General features: G+C 49.2%; 1 protein-coding gene and 1 long non-coding RNA gene across 4 annotated transcripts; both read left to right on the top strand.

Annotated features, from left to right (window-relative positions):
- Window positions 1–1,070: 1,070 nt before the first annotated feature.
- Window positions 1,071–5,027, top strand: TEX48 (testis expressed 48). Its single transcript, XM_008273392.4, has 4 exons — window positions 1,071–1,074; window positions 1,324–1,446; window positions 3,433–3,561; window positions 4,709–5,027. The coding sequence occupies exons 1-4, from the start codon at window positions 1,071–1,073 to the stop codon at window positions 4,810–4,812; spliced, it is 360 nt and encodes a 119-aa protein (XP_008271614.2). The 3' UTR covers window positions 4,813–5,027.
- Window positions 5,028–14,781: 9,754 nt separating this feature from the next.
- LOC149128871 (uncharacterized) lies at window positions 14,782–19,419 on the top strand. Of its 3 annotated transcripts, XR_016225047.1 has the most exons (4): window positions 14,785–15,193; window positions 17,679–18,486; window positions 18,797–18,921; window positions 19,120–19,380. It is a non-coding gene; the product is annotated as an uncharacterized LOC149128871 (long non-coding RNA). The 3 variants fall into 3 exon arrangements; XR_016225045.1 differs by having other exon boundaries at window positions 14,782–15,193; window positions 17,679–18,921; window positions 19,120–19,383; XR_016225046.1 differs by having other exon boundaries at window positions 14,787–15,193; window positions 18,797–19,419.
- The last annotated feature ends 901 nt before the right edge of the window (window positions 19,420–20,320 follow it).

Below are 20,320 nucleotides of genomic sequence, written 5' to 3'. Positions count from 1 at the left end.
GTATCCAGGGATCTGGAGGATTTGATCCCCAAAGAAAGGAGTTTGGGACTGAAACAAGGCCTTATTCTTCTGGACGATGAGGCTTACAAAGGTTTTTAAAGAGGTCACCCGGCCTGAGTTCCTCTCACAACTCATGAAGAGCATGAGACACAAGAAGCATAGACTTTAAATTCACGGCAAGCCCAGGATTTAAACCCACCGATAGTACGTGCTTCTTTACCATGTTCTATAGCACTGGATCCACGGGGCTAACGAAGCCAATGAGCTACGCTAAGAGAGGAGAAAGAAGTTGAACAGCATTGACTAAGCACTTACTGCATACCTAGCACCCAGGGGTCACTTTGCAAGTATTCAACCTTTCACTTCTACGAAGCAGCCACTACCATCCCCATTTCCAACATGACGAAGGTGAGAATCAAGAAGGCTAAGGAGGGGCCGGCACTGTGGCACAGAGGGTAAAGCCGCCACCTGCAGCGCCAGCATCCCAAAGGATGCCAATTCGAGTCCTGGCTGCTCCACTTCCAATCCAGCTCTCTTCTATGGCCTGGGAAAGCAGTAAAAGATGGCCCAAGTCCTTAGGCCCCTGCGCCCACATGGGAGACCTGGAAGAAGCTCCTGGCTCTTGGCTTCAGATGGGCACAGCTCCAGCCGTTGCGGCCAATTGGGGAGTGAACCGGTGGATGAAAGACTCTCTCTCTCTCTCTCTCTCTCTCTCTCTGCCTCTCTTTCTCTCTGTGTGTAACTCTGACTTTCAAACAAATAAATAAATCTTAAAAAAAAAGATTAAAGAATCTTCTGAAGAACATGGCAACTCGAAAGGGGGTAGAACACAGATCTATCTAAAATCTTAGTTTCTTATGCACATGTTTGCATGAGCGGGGGTTCTGCTGTAGTAGCTCCTACCCACCTGGAACATTAACACAGGTAGAAGATGGCATTTTTCAGCCACAGTCTTATGTTATCTAGGAAACAGCCCTGCCCGGTGAACTGGACTCAAATTCAAGATTGGCTGCTTCAGCACAGCACCCCTGCAGACAAAGCTGGCAGAGTAGAGACTCCAACTCCCATCCATGGGTAAGTTGTTTTTTTTTTTTTTTAATAATAGGAAAAATGGCCTTAAGAGAAAGAAACCCAGGCAAAAGGGCCTGGACTTCCTGGTCATGGGGTGGGGGTGGGGGGGGTGGCTACAGAAGGTTTGGGAGAGGGGAGAGTTTTATACCTTAAGAGAGGCTGGCCCAATACAACCCCATGACAGTCAGGTTCCAAAGGCTTCTGGAATTCAGGTCCCAGAACCTGTGGCCCCCATTCCTTTGCCTTCTACAGCATCCTACAAAAACCTGGCCTCGAAGATCTTCTGTTTATGCTGCAAGGACTGTCAGGAACCCCAGGCCACCGACGACTCCAAGGTTCCCAGTCAAACTCAAGGGCATCAGCCACCAACCAGCAGTAGGTATCAGGTCAGAGTATGCCTCGTGGTCTCTCTGTGTCTCTTTGCTCTTTCCCCTCCTGCTGGGATGTCTCCAGGTCCCTTCACATGTTGAGTGATAGTTTCAATCTAAAAATAAGGTGGGGGATAGGTGGCAAAGTACCCCAACCAATAAACAAGAGAACTTAAAGCCGTATGGCCATGGACCAGCATCATTGGCATCACCTAGAGCTTGTTAAAACTCCATTTCAGACCCTCCTCAAGACCTACTGAATCAGAAGCTGCATAGAATAATATCCCCAGGTAAATTTGATGCTCAGTGTAGTTTGAGAAGCACTAGACCACAGATTATAAAGATAGTGGTCAAGAGCCCTGCTTTCTATATATGCTGATTGGAATCTCAACTCTCCCACAGAAGATGGGCAAGCCACTTCATCTCTCTGAGCTTCAGTGCCCTTACCTATAGAATGATACATTGTTACTTTTCAGGATCATTGGGAGGGTAAAATGAGACCATAGACACAAGCACCTGGACTATGAAGCTGGCTCAAACAGTGGAAGCAATACATGGCTACTGCGTTAGGAGGGGCTGGGCTCTGCCTTGAAATCTCAGTGGTTTACAAAAGGAAAGGTGTTTCTTGCTCATGCAGTCTAACTGGCATCAGACATCTGCTTTTCAGCTTCAAACAGGGCATCTAGAACATGAGTCAAGGAAAGAGAAAAAGACCGAGAAGGCATTCTGGCTTTCCATTGACAGCCATGAACTCTTGATGACCCAGGATAAGGGGTCATAGCAGAGAAGATGGGGTAGCAGTGTCAAAATCAGCAATTTCAGAAAGACATGTAAAAAAAACTGTTATTGTCAAGATTGGGCAAAGCCAGGACCGACAGGCAAATAAGTGTATGGCCAGGGCCGAACTCTCATAAATCAGGTACAGTTCCCACAATAGATGAGATAGTGCAATGGTAGGAAGCAATTATCTTGACACATTTTCCAGAAATCCATAACTGCAAGTCTTTAAAATACTTCCCCCTTGAAAGTAGCCTCATAATGAAAATCAAGAATGTGGAAAATGTCAATTTCTCCAATATCATAATCACAATAATGACTGGGGCTCTATTGCAGACAATGCACTGTTTAGACAGGGACCCAACTGTGATCAGATAATTCTCCAGCTGTGTGGGAGCTGACAGGTTACATTTTACTAGTAAATGATACTATTCATCCCCGCATAAACTCTCAGAAGTGGACACTATTACCCAAAAGGAGCAAACGATCTTGCAGATATGAAAGTAGAGGCAGAGGGAGGTTAAGCAATTTGTTCAAGATATGCAGATAATAAATGACAGCACCATTTGCTCTGCTGTAGAACAAATCTCAGCCTGATGATAAAAACCCTTGGTTATACTTCTAGAAGTACATGAAGACAAAGCTTCATAGGCAATAATGCTCATCACAACAGGAGTTGTTGTAGTACTAAAACTGACAACAGTCAGAGCATTAATGCTAGAATCTTGGTTAAATAAAGATTGAATTATCCATAAAATAGAATATGAGGCAACCATGATTTTTTAAATTCAGTGACATGAGACAAATATTTATGTTATACGTATATGAAAAAAGTAAAATGCATATGTAATATGTAGTAAATTATGCATAATGATAAAATATGCCCAGGAAAAGAGTGAAAATGTGATGGTGTCTGTAGGGAAGGGGGTATGGGATTTTTTTTTCTAATCCCCACTACTATGGATTACCTAACTTTATTTAATGGATACGCATTGCATTTATAAATGAGGAGAAAGTTAATATTTTAGAAAGAATACTTATTTTGAATTCACCTGCTCACAAGAAAGAGCACTTGGAGTATAGAGGAGGTAGACACAGGTATATACCCCCATCCCATAATAACCATCACTTGTCCATGTGCTACTTAAAGTTGGCCAAAAGCCGTCATTTCCATGAGCTCATCAGACCTCCCCACGTGACTGATTGTCGTTGCCAGATTTGCAGCTCCCGAAGGATGAGCAGGGCAAAAATCCCAAGCATGCTAACACCTCTTCCTGCTTGCCTTTGGGGCAACCCCTGATCCATCCAGAAAAGAGAGCTTCCTCCAGCAGCAGTGAGTTCGAGGGTAAGTCTCAAGGTGGGGCCTTATTGCTGACCAAGAATCCTGGAGGGAAGGGGCCTTCTCTTGGTGACCTGACCCCATGGTAGCTGAGCTAAGTGGAGTGACAGGTGAGGCAGACCAAGCATCAGGAAGCCACCGTCATATTCCAGATCACACTGGGGAGAGCCCAGGGTCCAGATCCTGACTCCATGATCTTCCAAACGACGTGAGGAGGAACAGGTGTGGCAGGATAAGATCCACATCCAGTACTTCCTCCGAGCCCTGTGGCATCAGCTTGTGTGCATTTTCTCTGATCATTTGCTTAGTGTCTACTTTGACCACTAGACAGTGAGGTCTAGGAGATCAGGACCCACATTGCTTTTGCCCCCTGTTGTTCTTGGAAACACAGCCAGGTGCAGGAAAAGCAGACAATGCCACACACACACACACACAAAACACACACACACACACACACAAAAAAAAAAAAAACACTTGTGGCTTGAGCATGGTTCTGCTGAGGGTACAATGTCTCAAGGGCATGGGAGGACAGATGCCCAATCCAGATTAGAGGCACAGTCCAGAAAGGAGAAATACAGCCCCCTTGCTCTGCTCAGGGGTCCCACACCACCCACAGCCTCCCCAAGAGGCTAGGTTGTCAAGATCCAAGCATCATATGGCCCAGTCATTTTAGAACTCTCCTAATAGCTAACCCCTCCTGCCAGCAAAACCTCACCAAGTTGAGTTTCCATAAAAGATCAAGGGAGACTTGCTCTACTCAAATTGACAGTGAGGGGCTGGGGCCCCACTAGCTTGCCTACCCTCTGCCTGTGTCCTCCCTATCCCACCCCCCCAGAACAGAGGCCTCAGGAGGGGAAGGGACTTTCCACTCCTCCAGGTTGTGACATTAGGGTCAGAGCCACAACAGGCCCAAGCCTCCTACTCCATACCCCTGCACTTTGCAAGATGTTCTATGTCCTTGGCTCCACCAGCCGAGCACAATGCAAAACCTACTACAAGAAGCTCTTCCCCATCGCTGGGACGAGTCTTAGGGTGGGGTACCCATGGGAGGCAAGAAGCTGAGGCACGATCAGAGAGGGAAGCAAATGACCAGGAGCAGGCACCCAAGCCCAGTTCAAGGCCCCCCACCAGCGTAATGCTGCCTTTCTTTCAGACGTGGATACACATGCTCCCCAAAGAGGTTTTTATAAGAGGAACCTAAACCGCTACTCCCAGGAGCGCTGGCCATTCCAGCCATGCCTCATCGGCAGACCCTGACCATTCTAGTGGGCAGCCCCCAAGCCGGCCCCTGAGCTGTGCAGCTGCTGGGCGTATCCACAAGGAAGAGCCGGTGGGCAGGAGTCATGAAGACGGATTCACAAACTCCCCTGGAGGAGGAGGAGACGTCTGAGCCACCCCTGTGCACCTGCAGGAGCGCCTCCAGCTCCTGAAACGGCCAGGGCCACAGAGGAGCTGCTTCCCATTAAAGTCCTTGGTCCATCAAGGTCGTGTCCCTGCTCTCTTTCCTTCCTTTTTACTGGGGAGTCTCTTCCAAGAAACGTCTTATCATTTGTTCTTTTAGTCTCACAGCTAACTAACGGAAAAATCATGTCAGCCTTTCAGGTAACTTTGAGAAAAGGTACAAGAATCATTCAAAGAACTCCTATTGCCCTTTTACCCAGATTCATCATTTGTTTGCATTTTCCCCCATTTGCTTTATCATTTTTCTGTCTCTCTCTGTTATTTGTCCTGAACAACCTGAGAGTGAGCTGTGCCTGTTACATTTCTATACCCCTAAATACATCAGTATTCAGTGTTAAGAACATTCTCATCCATAACTACATAATAGCTATCAAATAGCAAGAAACTGACACGGTACCATTCAAATCTCCCTATTTCAGTCCTGGAATCAGTCATTTCTTAAAGGAGCCTTGGTTCTTCACAAAGAAATGTGATTAGAAAACAAGACTCAGAGGCCAGTGTTGTGGCGCAGTGGGTTAAGCTGCCATCTGCAGTGCCTGCATCCCATATGAGCACCAATTTGAATCCCAGCTGCTCCACTTCCAATCCAGCTCCCTGCTAATGCGCCTGGAAAAGCAGCAGCAGATGGCCCAGGTGCTTGGGCTGCTGCACCCATGTAAGAGAACCAGGTGGAGTTCCAGGCTGCTGGCTTCGGGCTGGCCCAGCCCCAGATGTTGTGGCCATTATGCAAGTGAACAGCTCTCTTTAGTGGGTCTGTCTGTCTCTCTCTTTCTCTCTCTCTCTCTCTCTCTCCCTCTTTCTGTAGCTCTGCCCTGCAAATAAATAAATCTTTTAAAAAAAGAAAGAAAAAGAAATCAAGACTTTAGCACCAGGTGTGCTCATTGCTAGAGTGTCACTGCTTTTAAGCCTTTCGGTGGCTAGAGCTGGGAAGTACACCAACACACATGTAAACACACACATATGCACATGGGTAAACACACACACATGCACACACTCACATACACAAATGAGGGCAAGACCTAAAAACCGGTAGTTCCTACTTTCATCTCCAGTCCAGCTGAACAACACAGAAGTTACACCAGCTTCCCTCTTTTCATCAGTGCAAATCTTTTCCCCATGAAAGACCATCATCCTAATATATGCCATCATTTGCTCAAGCCTGGAATTTTCAGAAATTCACATAGGGTAGCTACAGCTCTTAGTGTCTACTGAAAAGCTTTGTGGCCAAACGCTACCTCCTTCTTCCCCTCTTGTGGTTATAACACTCATCGGAAATACAGCTGCTTCTTTCACTTCTGTTTGCATTTAATTTTAGAACTCTCACCCCATCCTTGTCGATGAATTAATTCTGAGTGTAGAAAACATTAACCTGTTTCCAGAAGTCAAAGCAATACAAAAAGTCACACGCACCGAGTGGCACACTCCCATCAAACTCTTCCACCCCAGTCCCACTCACATTGGCTTTTTCTTCCTACATTCCTTTTTGCAAAAATAATCAGACATATTTCCCTGTTAGCTCTTCTTTCTTACACAAAAGGTAGCATGCTACAGAAACTCTTTTCTACTCTGCTCTTTCGATTTTAACAATACATCCGGGAAGTCAGATGAATTCATAGAGTTCTTCATTCCTTAGACACTGCCTGGTTCTGCCTGCTGTGGCTGTGCCATAGTTTATGCAAGCTTGCTCCCATATACGGGCATTTAGATAGCTGTCAATATTTAGTAATTACAAACAAGGCTGCTACAAATAAGGCTGCACACATGTTTGTATTTGGGTGGTATATTATCCGTGTTTACCACTGTAACAGACTCACACGTCAGGCCACTTGGTAAGGAAAAGAGGTTTGCTTTGCCTCACGGTTCTAAAGTACAAGGACAAGGGGCTGCAGGCGGTGTGCGTCTTCTCGTTGACAGAGTCCCAGACAGCATCACCAGGCAAGAGGCAGGGAGCATGCCTGGCTGTGTGTCTCTTCTGTCTCTCACCCTCTTGTCCAGCACAGGGGGGCCCTTTAGGAATCATTGCTCACTGCAGACTTGGGAGCCGGGCAGAAAGCAAAGTTTGTCAGGTGCAGCCAAGCCCCCGTGTGAGAAGTGAGCTCCGGAGCGCGCGGTCTCCCACGCTCTCACACTCGCAGCAACATTTCCACTTCCGCTAATCGAATAGGTGAGAAATGGTCCTATTTTGCATCTCTCTCACCATGAGAAAAAAAAGGAACACTTTTCTAAATTGCTGAAGGACCATGGTTATGTGTCTCTGTGAATTATCTGTGTATGTCATCTACTCAGATTTTTTGTTGTTTTTTTAAACAATTTTTTAGGATTTTTTTTTTTAATTTATTTGAAAGGCAGAGTTACAGAGAGGCAGAGAGAGAGGTCTTCCATCTGCTGGTTCACTCCCTAATTGGCCGCAATGGCCGGAGCTGCGCTGATCCAAAGCCATGAGCCAGGAGCTTCCTCTGGGTCTCCCACGTGGGTGCGGGGTCCCCAACACTTGGGCCATCTTCCACTGCTTTCCCAGGCCACAGCAGAGAGCTGGATCGGAAGAGGTGCAGCTGGGACAGGAACCAGTGCCCATATGGGATGCTGGCACTGCAGGCAGTGGCTTCACCTGCTATGCCACAGCGCCAGCCACTCACCTGAATTTTTTAAGTGATCTTTCTATACTAAGAATATTAGTTCTTTCAACTCAAATTTATTGATGTGTTTATATCTGGATTTTGGGTCATAATCAGAAAGCTTTTCCCCACATCCAGTTTACACAGGAGTTCACCCAGGTGTCCTAGGAAGCTTCTGTGTTTTTACACCCCATCCCTGTCCCACTTTTCACTTAGTATTATGTATGTATGAGCTGTGGCTCTAGCTTGATTTTTTCCCAAATGATTATACAGTCATTCCATCATTTTTATTCAACAGACCATCTTTGCCCAGTCACTTGAGATGATACTTTATCATCACGCATTAGATTTAGCTTAGGGTCTTTTTTTTAATTTTTAATTTTTTTTATTTGAAAGACAAAGAGACAGAGACAGTCAGACGGAGATCTTCCATTTGCTAGTTCACTCCCCAAATGCCTACAAGCAGTCAGGCTGGGCCAGGCTAAAGGTAGGAGCCCAGAGCTTCATCCAGGTCTCCCAAGTAGGTCTGTTAGGGTCTGAAAAAGCCCACCGCCCGAGGAACGACTCCAAGAGACTTATTCTCTCATGCAACCAGCAGAGGGTTAAATTTATTGATCCAACATGTTGGGGCCCTCTGACAAGGACAGAGGAGCAATGAGGAACTACAGCATAGGGTTTATAAAGGCAAAAACCGCTAAATCGGGAGGAGGGAGAGAATACACGGTTGCTAAGTGGTTGCTAAAATCTTACAATCAGCAATTATGATCTTAAGACATAGACAAATCACATCTTCATTATTAGCCCAGGTAACCCAGGTGCAACCTTTCTACTTTTAAGCTTGAGCAATCATGCTAGGGGGTTTTTGTGCGTTGCCAAGGGTGATGTAGTGCACTGCTATTGTCCGATTATTTGAGATCATAGTTTCAGACCAGAGTCTCACGGTGGGGGGGTTGCTTTCCCAGAATGCAGTCTCAAGTGCTCCAAAATGGAGTCCCTACTGTCAAGGTGCTACTTCACTCTGCTTTATTTTTACAGCTGCACCAGGAAGGTTTAAACCTGTAAGCTTAAGCTTAACTTTTTACACCCGTACATATACAATTTTAACTCTTCATGTCAAAGGAATCCCAGTACTTGAGACATCACCTGCTGTCTCCTGGGGTGTGCACCAGCAGGAAACCAGAATCAGGGGCAGAGCTGGGACTTGAACCCAAGCACTCGGATATGGGGTGCAGATGTTATAAGTGGCCTCTCAACTACTGTGGTTATGCCAAACACCCTCCCCTCGGGTCTTTTGGTAAAAGTACTAATTTATTTATTTTTTTTATTTGAAAGGAAGAGTTACAGAGAGAAAGGGAGAGGCAGAGAGAGAAATCTTCCATCCACCGGTTCACTCCCCAAGTGGCTGCAATGCCCAGGACTGGGCCAGGTGGAAGCCAGGAGCCAGGAGCTTCTTCCAGGTCTCCCACATGGGTGCAGAGGTCCATGCATTTGGGCCATCCTCCACTGCTTTCCCAGGCACAACAGCAGGGAGCTGGATGGGAAGTGGAGCAGCCAGATCTCCAGTTGGCACCCATGTGGGATGCTGGTGCCCGCAGGCTGTGGCTTACCCCGCTGCTCCACAATGCCTGCCCCTTGGGTCTTTTTCTGAACCTTCTATTCTATTCCACTGATAAATCTGTCTACTGATACCATCTTGCTTTATTCTTGCATCTTAATTTTTAACATAAATGTTAGCATCAATTTGTCTAGGTCAATAAAAAATTTGATGGCATTTAACTGTGATATGTTAAATTTACAAATTATGTTAAATTTACAAATTAGCTTAGGGGACATTAAAATCTCTATGATGTTGTTTCTTCCTATCCATAAACAAATGGCTTTTCACCTTGTCACTTGTTCAAAACTGCTTTTGTTCTTGTTGTTACTGAGGATTCTTTATTTTTTTAAGTTGGTCCCTTTTTATTAATTTTTATTTTTTATTTATTTGAAAGTCGGGGCAAATTCGGAGAGAGATCTTCCATCCACTGGTTCACTTCCCAAATGTCCAAAATAGCTAGGGTTGGATGAGTCCAAAGCCGGGAGCCTGGAACCCAATCTTTGTCTCCTGCATGAATAGCAGGAACTACATGAGTTATCACCTGCTACCTCCCAGGGCGCACATCAGCAGGAAGCTGGAATCAGGACCAGGGCTAGGAGTGGAACCCAGGCCTCTGATTTGGATTCCGACATTAACTACCGTATCAAATGCTCCGCCTCCGGGGCTATTTTTTAATGTCCTTCATATAAATTTTGTAAATTCCTTATTAAACATATTGCTAAGAAGGTTTGTTGTTCTTATTGTCGTTGGGGTTTTCTGTGTCAATGTTGTTGTAACCAGTTATGGCTGGTGTGCGTTAACATTGAGGATCATATGTCAATCCAATGCCTTGCCTCCGTTTTGAACTCCTGCATGGTTTGGGCTAGTTTTGTCATTGATTCCTTACGGCACACCAGGGATACTATCATGTTATCTGCAGAGACAGCTTCGCTTCTTCTTTCTTTAATTTGTGAGTCTTTGATTCACCTTATCCATTTGTAATGGTTAATGCCATTGTCACCCAGTGGAAATAGTGGGTATCTGTGCTTTACTCCTGATTTTAAGGGAAGTTTTGCAAATGTTTGCCCAATTAAGTAACAAGCTGACTTTGGGACAAAGATTTAAAAGATGATAGACACGTGATAGGTGGTAGATATGATAGGACGGTGACGCTATTTTATTGTTAGGAAAACACCCAGTAATTCCATCTTCTTCTTTTTCTAGCATCTATGGGGGAGGGTGGGAGAATCATATAATTTTTCCCTCACAGTGAAGCCAACTTCCATTCTATAGATAAATTCCACTGATCAGGATGCTTTATTTTCATAATATGAGGTTGGACTACGTTCACTGATCTCTCACATGGCATTTCACATCAGCATGGGTAGGTGATATTGCTCTGTAATTTTCCTTTTTGCATTGTCTCTGTATTATCAACATTCTATGCTCTGTCTCACTTCATACACTCTGGAACAATTTGTGTCATACTGGAACTAGTTCATGTAGAAATCTTGGTCAAATTCCCATGTGAAGTCACTTGGGCCTCTTGCCTTTTGAGGGACAGTAACTCCTTGATAAATCTTTCTATTTCCTCTATGGAAAATGATAGAGTTTCTGTCTCAAGTGTGGCCAATCTGATAAACTGTATTTTCCTTGGAAATTAACCACTCAACTAAGTTCTCAAATTCATTTGCATTCAGGTACATTAAGCACTCTCAAGATTTTTAAAATTTCTTCTGTGTCAGTGGTTATTTTCTCCTTATCTCTTTTTTTTTTCTTAAAGATTTATTTATTTATTTGAAAGTCATAGTTACACAGAGAGAGAAGAAGAGGCAGAGAGAGAGAAGGGTTTTCCATCCACTGGTTCACTCCCCAATTGGTCACAACAGCTGGAGCTGAGCCAATCCGAAGCCAGGAGCCAGGAGTTTCCTCCAGGTCTTCCAGTGCAGGTGCAGGGGCCCAAGGACTTAGGCCATCTTCTACTGCTTTCCCAGGCCACAGCAGAGAGCCAGATTGGAAGTGGAGCAGCCGGGACTAGAACCGGCACCCATATGGGATGCCAGCACTGCAGGCAGCAGCTTTACCTCCTGCGCCACAGCACCCACACCCCTTATCTCTTCTAATTTTCCATTTTCATTTTTCTCCCTCTTTACCTGTTACACAATATTCTTATTTTAATTTTTGCAAAAATAATTTGACATATTACTTAGATCCACTATTTTTCTATACTCTAGTAATTTCTGTGTTCAGTGTTGTACATTCCCTTGGTTGCTCTGTCATTCCCCTTCTAGCTTTTGGAACTAGGACTTTATTCATTCTTTTATTGGCAGGGGTGTTTAAAGACTGTGATAGGCAGAATAATGCCCCTCACCCCACACACCCAAAGACATCTTTGTCCCATTCCCTGGGATCTGTGACCCTGTGACTTTACATTGCAAAAGGAGAGTAAGGCAGGAAGCACACAATTAAGGCTGCCAACTAGTGACCTCAATAGAGGCAGATAATCCCTGGTAGTCTGGGTGGGCCCATTCTAATTACTGGGAGACAACCTGCAGCCCAGCTCAGGAGCAGAGAGCACATAGCACAGAGGGCAGGACTGATGGAGGGCAGGTGGCAGCATCAATGGGGTTCAATTGGTACATCCCACTCATAAAGCAACTAGGCCTCAGCCACTAACCCAAATCTCTCTCTGCCACTTATTTACTGCGTCACCTTGGTCAATAAACTCTGTTTACTCATCTGTAAAACGGGTACAGTAATGGCCCAGTGAAATCATGCCCCCCACATTCTCCACTCTGCTTGGCCGTATCTTCTCTGGTGAAGCGTACTTTCCTGCCCGTTGGGGTCCGCTGTGTGACTTCCTTAGCCAATGGAAACTTTGCAGATGGCTCACCAGCAGGGGTCCAGGAATCTGGCACCCCCATGGGCAGAATGTGCCTGGCTAGCCTCTTAATACCAGAAGAAGAGGAGAGAGTGAGGCAGGACCACCCCAGCCACCCTGAGAAGCGTCGTGGGCAGAGGGACGGTGCACTGCAGACAGCACCAGCAGATGCTGCCCTCATCCCTGCCTCCAAACCCAGCCCCCACCCCAGCCCCAGCATCGCCTGGTTCTCCATCTCTGTGACATCACAGTAGGTCTCCTGTCCGCTCTGCCAGCTCCAAGTAAGTGGGAGGGAGTTGTTTTTCTACACTACTAGGACAATGCCCCCAGCACTGATGGGCGCCTACCCACTGCTAGAGGAAGCAGACAGCTCACCACTTGCCCTGGACCGCCATCTCCCTGCCTGTGCTCAACACCCCCTCTAAGGGCGCCTCCAATTCCAGAAATCATCCCAGTTTTCCTCGCTGATCTTCCTTGCTCTGGCCAAGGTGCCCTGGGGTCACTAGAGACCTGGGGCTTACTAGGACAAGCCAAGTGCTCTTCTCTGCGGCACCTGCTTCCATCTAGAGGAGGGCACTGGTAGTGCAGGAAACACCACCCTCACTGTGCCCCAGCATGGTCCTTGGAACTACTATGTGAAGGATCCCGTGCCCTATTTTGTATCTTTATATCACCCAACCCTCACAGCAACATTCGGAATAAGATAGCGATCTCATTGTGCAGGTAGGAAAACTGAGGGTCAAGGAGGTTGGATTGCTCTAAATTACATGGCAAGGTGTAGCAGGTATCAGGAACTCAAGTTCATCCAAGTAAAAATTGGGTGCTCTTCACTGCTGCTCTGGCAAGCCCCATTTGGAGCCTGTCCCTTTATTAAAAAGAAAAAAAAAACAGCCTGCCATCAACTGTCAGAGGACAAGAGCAGCTCATTCTGGAACTGCCCAGAGGGTGAGGCCATGGGCAGCACAGGCTCCGGCTTCAGACAAAATCACCTGAAAATCCAGCTATTCCTCTTGGCTGTGACACCTGCAAAGGCACCGGCTGAGGCTCGATTCCTGTCTTCTGAAAACAGGACAAGACCTTGCCTTGCACCGCAGATAGAACAGTGAGATGGGTTTGTAGAGCCCGAAGGACCTGCCCAAGCCGCTCAGCACAGGTCAGTGTTCTTGGCACCTTGGCTGCGTCTCTTCCTGTTAACTCCGAGGCTGGAGTCGCAGGGGAGAATGAGGACGTCTCAGATAAGGACGCTTGCACTGATTCTCCAAGAAGAGAGTAAAAACGCTGCTCGTAGAAGGCAGAAGGGGGAAAGCTTTGGGCAAACTCTTGTCCCCCGGTCAGTGAAGGACACTTACTCCGTGTACAGCCCAGTGCTCAGGCTGAGCCTCAAAGGGGAGCTGCCTCCCTGAGAGCAGGAATCCATCGCTCTGATCCACCGCAGTAAGCCCAGCACCTCCCACAGTGCCTGGCCCCAGTGGTAGCTCCTCCATAAGTACATGCAAGATGTTTTTATAGGCAAAAATATAGGCAGTGAAAATATAGTCCTTTCTCAACAAATAATGACTGAGCGCCTGTGATGGTTTAGGCAGACCCTGTGCAGGGACAGGTAAGGACCATGATACAGGGAGGCCCAGGGGTTCTGGGAACCCAAGGGAGAAGCCCTCCTTCACCCCAAGTACTCCCGAGCTCAGCCTACAAGCACGATCGGCTAAGAAATGTGGCAAGGCCGTGATGATGGAGAGGACAGCATGTGCAAAGGCACAATGGTGGTGCCTCAAAGGCAGTGAGCCAGGAGTGAATGAAGCTGGCAACACCACAGGGCCAGAGGCCGGAGCAAGTATGAGCAGCCAAGCAGGGGAGCCACTGAGGGTTTGAGGCAGAGGAGGGACTTGGTGGGATTGGCACTGGAGGGCAGATCTGGCTGCAGGTGAGCCAGAGAGATCAGCGGGCAGCTGTTGTCATGATCCAGTGGGACAGGGGACGGTGGTGAGGGCAGCGGGGATGAGGGTGGCAGCTGAAGGAGGAGTGGTATACAAGGGAGACGCCAAGGCCTCAAAGGATGATTGAATGTGGGAGGAGTGGAGGGGAGAGGCAGGAGGAGGAGAGGGGGGTCCCATGTCTAACTTGGCACAAAGTGAACAGTGAGTTTGTCCCCAAAACATAGAACAGAGGGAGGGTAGAAGCAGGCTTGGGTTGGGGAGGGTGTGGCAGGTGGCGGGGAGCAGCTGACCAGGGCCACTGAATCAATCACCCGTAAAACCATCAATCAGTTTGGCAGTGCAGTGAGGCCAGCAGGGTCCTATTGGTTGTAACATTCCTGGAACAATCCAGTGCTCACCTCTCGCTGCTCCCTGATACCCAGGACCAAAGCAGAGTTAAGTGCAGGTTCACGAACCATGCCACACCCATCTGTTAGCTGCCTACTCATGCCCTGTCTTGGGCACCCAGCAGAAACCAAGGAAATTTCCTGCCATCATGGGTTTGCCAGTACAAAGCCAACACTGCAAGCTGACAGATTCTGGGATGTGTCAGAACGAGGCCAGGGTTGAGGGTCATGGCCGGGACCATGAAGAATGGAGTGGAGAAGGGAAGGCAGGACTGCTAGGGGCAGGGCTTAGACCCTGTGCCTAAACAGAGAGAACTGGGTTGGGGACCAGGCCTGAAGCGCCTCTGTGAACGAAATGGGCCCCTTGGGAGGAGCACTGTGGGCGGAGGAGGTGGGGGGTAAGCAGAGAAAACACAGAAAGCCACAGGTCTGGTGCCACCCAACAGCAGGTGGGAGGAGGGGCAAGGGAAGGGTTAGAGCATGACTTTGTCAGAGACACCATGGGTCCCCGGCCACAGTGACGGGATCTGACTCCCATGGAGAGAGCTGACGTGGGGGAAGACCAGCTGAAGGATGCAAGGAAAACAGATAGGGTCCAAGTGAGAGATGATGGTGGCCAGGGAAGACTCAGAGGGGTGGGACACTGGTGCCCAAGGACGAGGCCAGGAGTGAACCCGGTGTACTGTGACCAACACACAATCGCCATGACGGAAATTGCCAAAGTGGGGCTTTGGCCACCGCGAAAGGGGAGCCAGAGCGAGAGACGGCCAGGATCTGGAAGAGAGGTAGGTGATCAAGCCAATGATGGCTGCGTTCTGGCATGGGGTGCCGCTTTGTGTCAGCTGCTCCAGTTCTGATCCAGCTCCCTGTAATGTGCCAGGGAAGGCAGTGGATGCTGCCCAAGTCCCTGGGCCCCTGCCACCCACGTGGGGACCCCCATGGGAGTTCCAGGCTCCTGGCTTCAGCCTGGCCCAGCCCTGGCTATTGTGGCCATTTGGGGTGTGAAGCAGTGGATGAAAGCTTTCTCTATCTCTTCCTCTAGTTCTGCCTTTTAGACCAATAAATAAAAATCTTTAATTTGAAAAAAAAAGGAATAAGATGAACTTTCAGCTTGGGGCCACTGGTGCGGGACGGATCCTTGGAGGTACAATGCACAGGCCAGGTCAATCCACACAGCAAGTGAGCGGCAGCTCCAGGACTTGAACTGGTTAGGGTGAGCTTCCTGGTCATAGCCCCAGGAGGACTCAATCCCAGGGGAGTTAAGGAGCCACATGAAGGGAAGGGGCAGGGGGATAAAAGAAAGACAGAAAGACAATGGGCAGAGTGCACATTTGTGTACCTGCCACTACACTGGCTCACATTCAGCTAGAGAGGGATTCCTCTACTGCTAAACCCACTTTTTTTTTTTTTTTTTTTTTTGACAGGTAGAGTGGACAGTGAGAGAGACAGAGAGAAAGGTCTTCCTTTGCCATTGGTTCACCCTCCAATGGCTGCCGCAGCCGGCGCACCGCGCTGATCCAAAGGCAGGAGCCAGGTGCTTCTCCTGGTCTCCCATGGGGTGCAGGGCCCAAGCACTTGGGCCATCCTCCACTGCACTCCCGGGCCACAGCAGAGGGCTGGCCTGGAAGAGGGGCAACCAGGACAGAATCCGGCGCCCCGACCGGGACTAGAACCCGGTGTGCCAGCGCCACAAGGCTGAGGATTAGCCTAGTGAGCCACGGCGCCGGCCTGCTAAACCCACTTTCTAGAGAAATGAGGCTCAAAGAGATGACAGAACCAGCCCAGGGCACACACCTAGCAAGCAGACAACAACCCAAACACGAGCTCATCTGTGTCCACTGCTGTGCGTGCTTGGGGTCCCACTGCCAGAGGCCTTGGCAAAGGACAGCCCAGCAGACTGCAGCCACAGTCTCATGTGCATTTGGGAAACAGCTCTGTCGCGAGAACGATGTCAGACCCTCAAGTTCAGCTGACTCAGAGAAGTGTCCCTGCAGGTGAAGACTGGCCAGGTAGAGGTTCCAAGCCCCCACTGCGCAGGTAGGGGACAGTAGAGGAAGGGCTGGCCTGGAGAGGCGGCTTGGGGCATGTGTGCCACAGGGAGCTACAGGAGGTTTGGGAGAAGGGAGGGTCCAGTGTGACCCACTGCTTAAACAACAATGGGCTTCAGGGGTTGGGACTGCACAGCCAGATGCCCAGTGCCCTTTCCTCTTCTCAAAGCCACCAAAACATGGTGTGCAAGCTCTTCTGTTGTTGCTGCAAGGACAGAGAGGAGGCTCCTGACACTGTGGTCTCCTCCACCCCACGAATGTCCCAACAGCATCATCCACGGACCTTCAGTAGGTTCCACACTTGGGTGTGTGCAGTTGGCCCAGGTTCCCGAGACACCACCTCCTGCTAGGACGTCCACAGGTTTCTGCCAGGCTTTTGGTGGTGGGCAATGGGAGTTATGAGCCTAACGTGTAACAAGTCCATCTAAAACCTCTCTTGGCTATTAGATATTAGTTACTGGATGTATTTTTTTTAAAGATTTATTTTATTGATTTGAAAGGCAGAGTTACAGAGAGAGAGAGAGAGAGAGAGAGAGAGAGAAATCTCCTCTAGCCCTGGTTCATTCCCCAAGTGGCCTCAATTGCCAGGGCTGGGACAGGCCGAAGCCAGGAGCTGGGAGCCAGGTGGATCTCCCACCTGCTTCCCCAGGTACATTATCAGGGAGCTGGGTCAGAAGTGGAGCAGCCAGGACTCCAACTGGTGCCCATACAGTATGCTGGCATCACAGGCAGTTGCTTTAACCCACCATGCCACAACACCAATCCCTAGTTACTGGATGTTTAGTGCTAGTTAAGATCCCTGGCATTCGTCTGATGTAGTAGTTTAAATTCTGCCCTGGCTGCTTATTGAACTTGAACTTGACCTTCAGCTCGGAGCTTCAACATCATCTATCTCTGCCAAACAGAGACAAGACGAACATGTTCCCTACTTAGCAGGCTGATGGCAGGATGAAATGCAGTGAGGTTATGTGAATGCCTGGTGCAGCCCCACCACTGAGGCACTCAACAGCTGGGACTGCATGTGTCTATTAGGACCAACTAGGCCATGCTACAGTCTCCATCACTTAACGCAGCTTGCGGTCAGTCTGAGCTCAAACAAGCAGAATTTTTTTTTTTTCTTAAGCCATGAATACTTCAAGGAGTCCCTTCGTGGGCCAAGCCTGCTTGCTTGGGCATCACTCAAAGCCTTGCTCTGGGATTATTTTTGCCTTCATTCTTTCAGATCTGAACACAGATTCTCGCCGAAGGAGTGCACAGCAGAGATGCCCACGCCACTCACCCAAAAAGAAGAAGGGTTGCAACTTGGGAAGACCCTGAACCTTCTAGTGGGTGGCCCCCAAGCCTGCCCCTGAGCTGTGCAGCTGCTGGGCGTATCCACAAGGAAGAGCCGGTGGGCAGGAGTCATGAAGACGGATTCACAAACTCCCCTGGAGGAGAAGACGTCTGAGCCACCCCTGTGCACCTGCAGGAGCGCCTCCAGCTTCTGAAACGGCCAGAGCCGCAGAGGAGCTGCTTCCCATTAAAGTCCTTGGTCCATCAAGGTCGTGTCCCTATTCTTTCCCCCTTTCCCAACGCTGCTTCATGAATGTGGAGCAATTAAGACCCAGGCACCTCTCGTAACGGACGGTGGTTATCTCTTGTGGAAACGCCGTCAATCACTCCTGACAGAGCCGGTGAGGCTCTGCTTAGGAGCAGCTGGGCAGCAAGAGAGACGCTGTAGAGGGATGTGCAGTCAGTACTAGAACCAGAAGGCACAATCTGCCCTCCTAACATGACTCTGCCCAGAGCGCAGGGCCATAATGGACAGAGGAGCAGGCTATGCAGAGCCTAGCAACTCACTGCCGGAGCAGAGGTACAGGGCTGCGTGCAGACATAAGGCACACGGCGGACACCCAACTGCCTGCTGCGCTAGCCAGGGAGCCCGGCATAGCAGCCTGCCACTTCCACGTACCAGGACGCCAGCTTCGGGAGCAAAGAAATGAGGAGCAGTTTTGCAACTGCCTTGGGAATCTGAGGAAGCCCACCTGGAGGTGACGGTGCCTATGTTTTCTGAAGGGTGCAAGGGAACCAGCCAAGCCAGCAGGAAGGGAAACTACTCCAGAAAGGAGAACAAAATCAGCCAAGTAGGGAAACAGAGAGCTGGTAGAGGTGTGCTATGGCTTGGATCTAGTGTAGATGTTAAAAGCCTGGTCTCAGAGTGGCTGTGTTAAGAGGCGGTGGGGCATTGAAGGGGAGGGGCTTAGTAGGAGGTCATTTGGCCACAGGGGGCATTGCCCTCAGAAGCCAGGTGGCCTTCCATCTCCTCCCACCTCCTCTCAGCGGTCACTCTCTGGCCTCCAGCCTGACCACTGACCTCTCTCTCTCACCATTGTGACACCGTCCACCATGAGATCCTCACCAGAGCTGTGCTCATCCAGGCCCATGCCCCTGAACCTCCAGAACGCCCAGTGAAATAAACCTATCAAGTAAGTACCTAACCACAGGTATTTTAATATAGTACTAGGCAGTGAACCACCAGAGGGTCCTACAGAGCACAAGTGTGGTACTGATCAGTCGAGAATGACCTGAGTGTCTTGGCAGAGCAGCTTGGCCCCCACCGGGGATGCCCTCATGCTGTCTCCCAGAGCCTGGGTTGAGTCTCAGCTCCTGTACTTCCTATGCAGCTTCCTGCTAGTGCACATACCATCCCGGGAGGCAGCCGCGATGGCTCAAGTCATGGGGTCACCAGACGAAGTTCCTGGCTCCTGGTTTCATCTCTGTCTCTCTCGCCTCTCCTCCCCTCCCTCTCCCTCTCCCTCCTTTTTCCATCAAATGAATAAAAAGAAATAAAATATTAGGTTGTTTTCAATGAGCAAAGTGAAAAACCTGAGCCAAACCGTGGGTGGGAAGGAGACAGGCCACGTGCCAGCAAGAGCCTCGTATCCAGGGCAAAGGAGACGAACTCCACCCTGAAGACGATGGACAGCCGCAGTTGACCCCTAAGCCACAAAGTAACACAGCCAACGTCTAATGTCTGCAATACAAACAGCGCCGTGGCCCCCTCGGGCTGCTATGACAAAACGCCATACCTGGGTGTGCTTCTCCCAGTTCCAAAGGCTGCTGCAGTACCTGACGAAGGCACCAGCACACCACAGCTGGTGTCAGATGAGGCCCCACTTGCTCGCCGATGGTGCTCCCCACAGCACCCACGTGCAGCGTGAGGGGTGGAGGGGACAGCTCTCGGGCCTGTTTTATACAGCGTGCCCCAGTGCTGCTGCAGTAGAATGACACTCCGTGACTACACTTGGCCCCAGACTGCTCATTCATCGCCTGCAGTCCATTAGAGATTTTTCCTTTCATAACTGGTGATGTTGAGGTTTGTCAGGGCAGGGGGCGGCGGGGGAAGAGCTGCGGAGCTGCAGACCCTGGAGAAGGAACGGGCTGTCCTTGGTTCTGTCCTTGGTTCCCAGTGTCCCGCAAACAGGGGAGCACCCCTGAACAGTCACCATGCCCTGACAGCACCCTAGAGGGAAGACTTCTAGAACATTCTGCCAATGTAGCACCACAGAAATGTCCCCACCTTTCAAAGGCCACAGCCGTGCCCTTCACAAGGTTCAGGGTCTCGGCACAGCTCTTTCTTGGGTGCCCTGTCTCAGCCGCAGGGGCTGTGGTTGGGCCTGTATATGCTGTGCCTATATCCCTGAGAGTCTGCCTCACTTCTTACTCGCCAGGTCTCTGTGACTAATCCCATCATAGCTAACACTGTTTTTCTCCAGAAAACTTCCCTGGTCACCTTACTGTGTAGTTTCCGTCTGCTGATGGGACCCTGACTTACACAGTCGCCCGCTAAGAGGCAATGCAGGCCAGCAGGACGGCCAGTGCTCA

Source organism: Oryctolagus cuniculus, chromosome 1, assembly GCF_051225735.1.
Source record: "Oryctolagus cuniculus isolate XC-2025 breed Fujian yellow rabbit chromosome 1, ASM5122573v1, whole genome shotgun sequence".
Classification (NCBI taxonomy): Eukaryota; Metazoa; Chordata; class Mammalia; order Lagomorpha; family Leporidae; genus Oryctolagus; species Oryctolagus cuniculus.
This window is presented reverse-complemented; position numbering and strand designations above follow the sequence as displayed.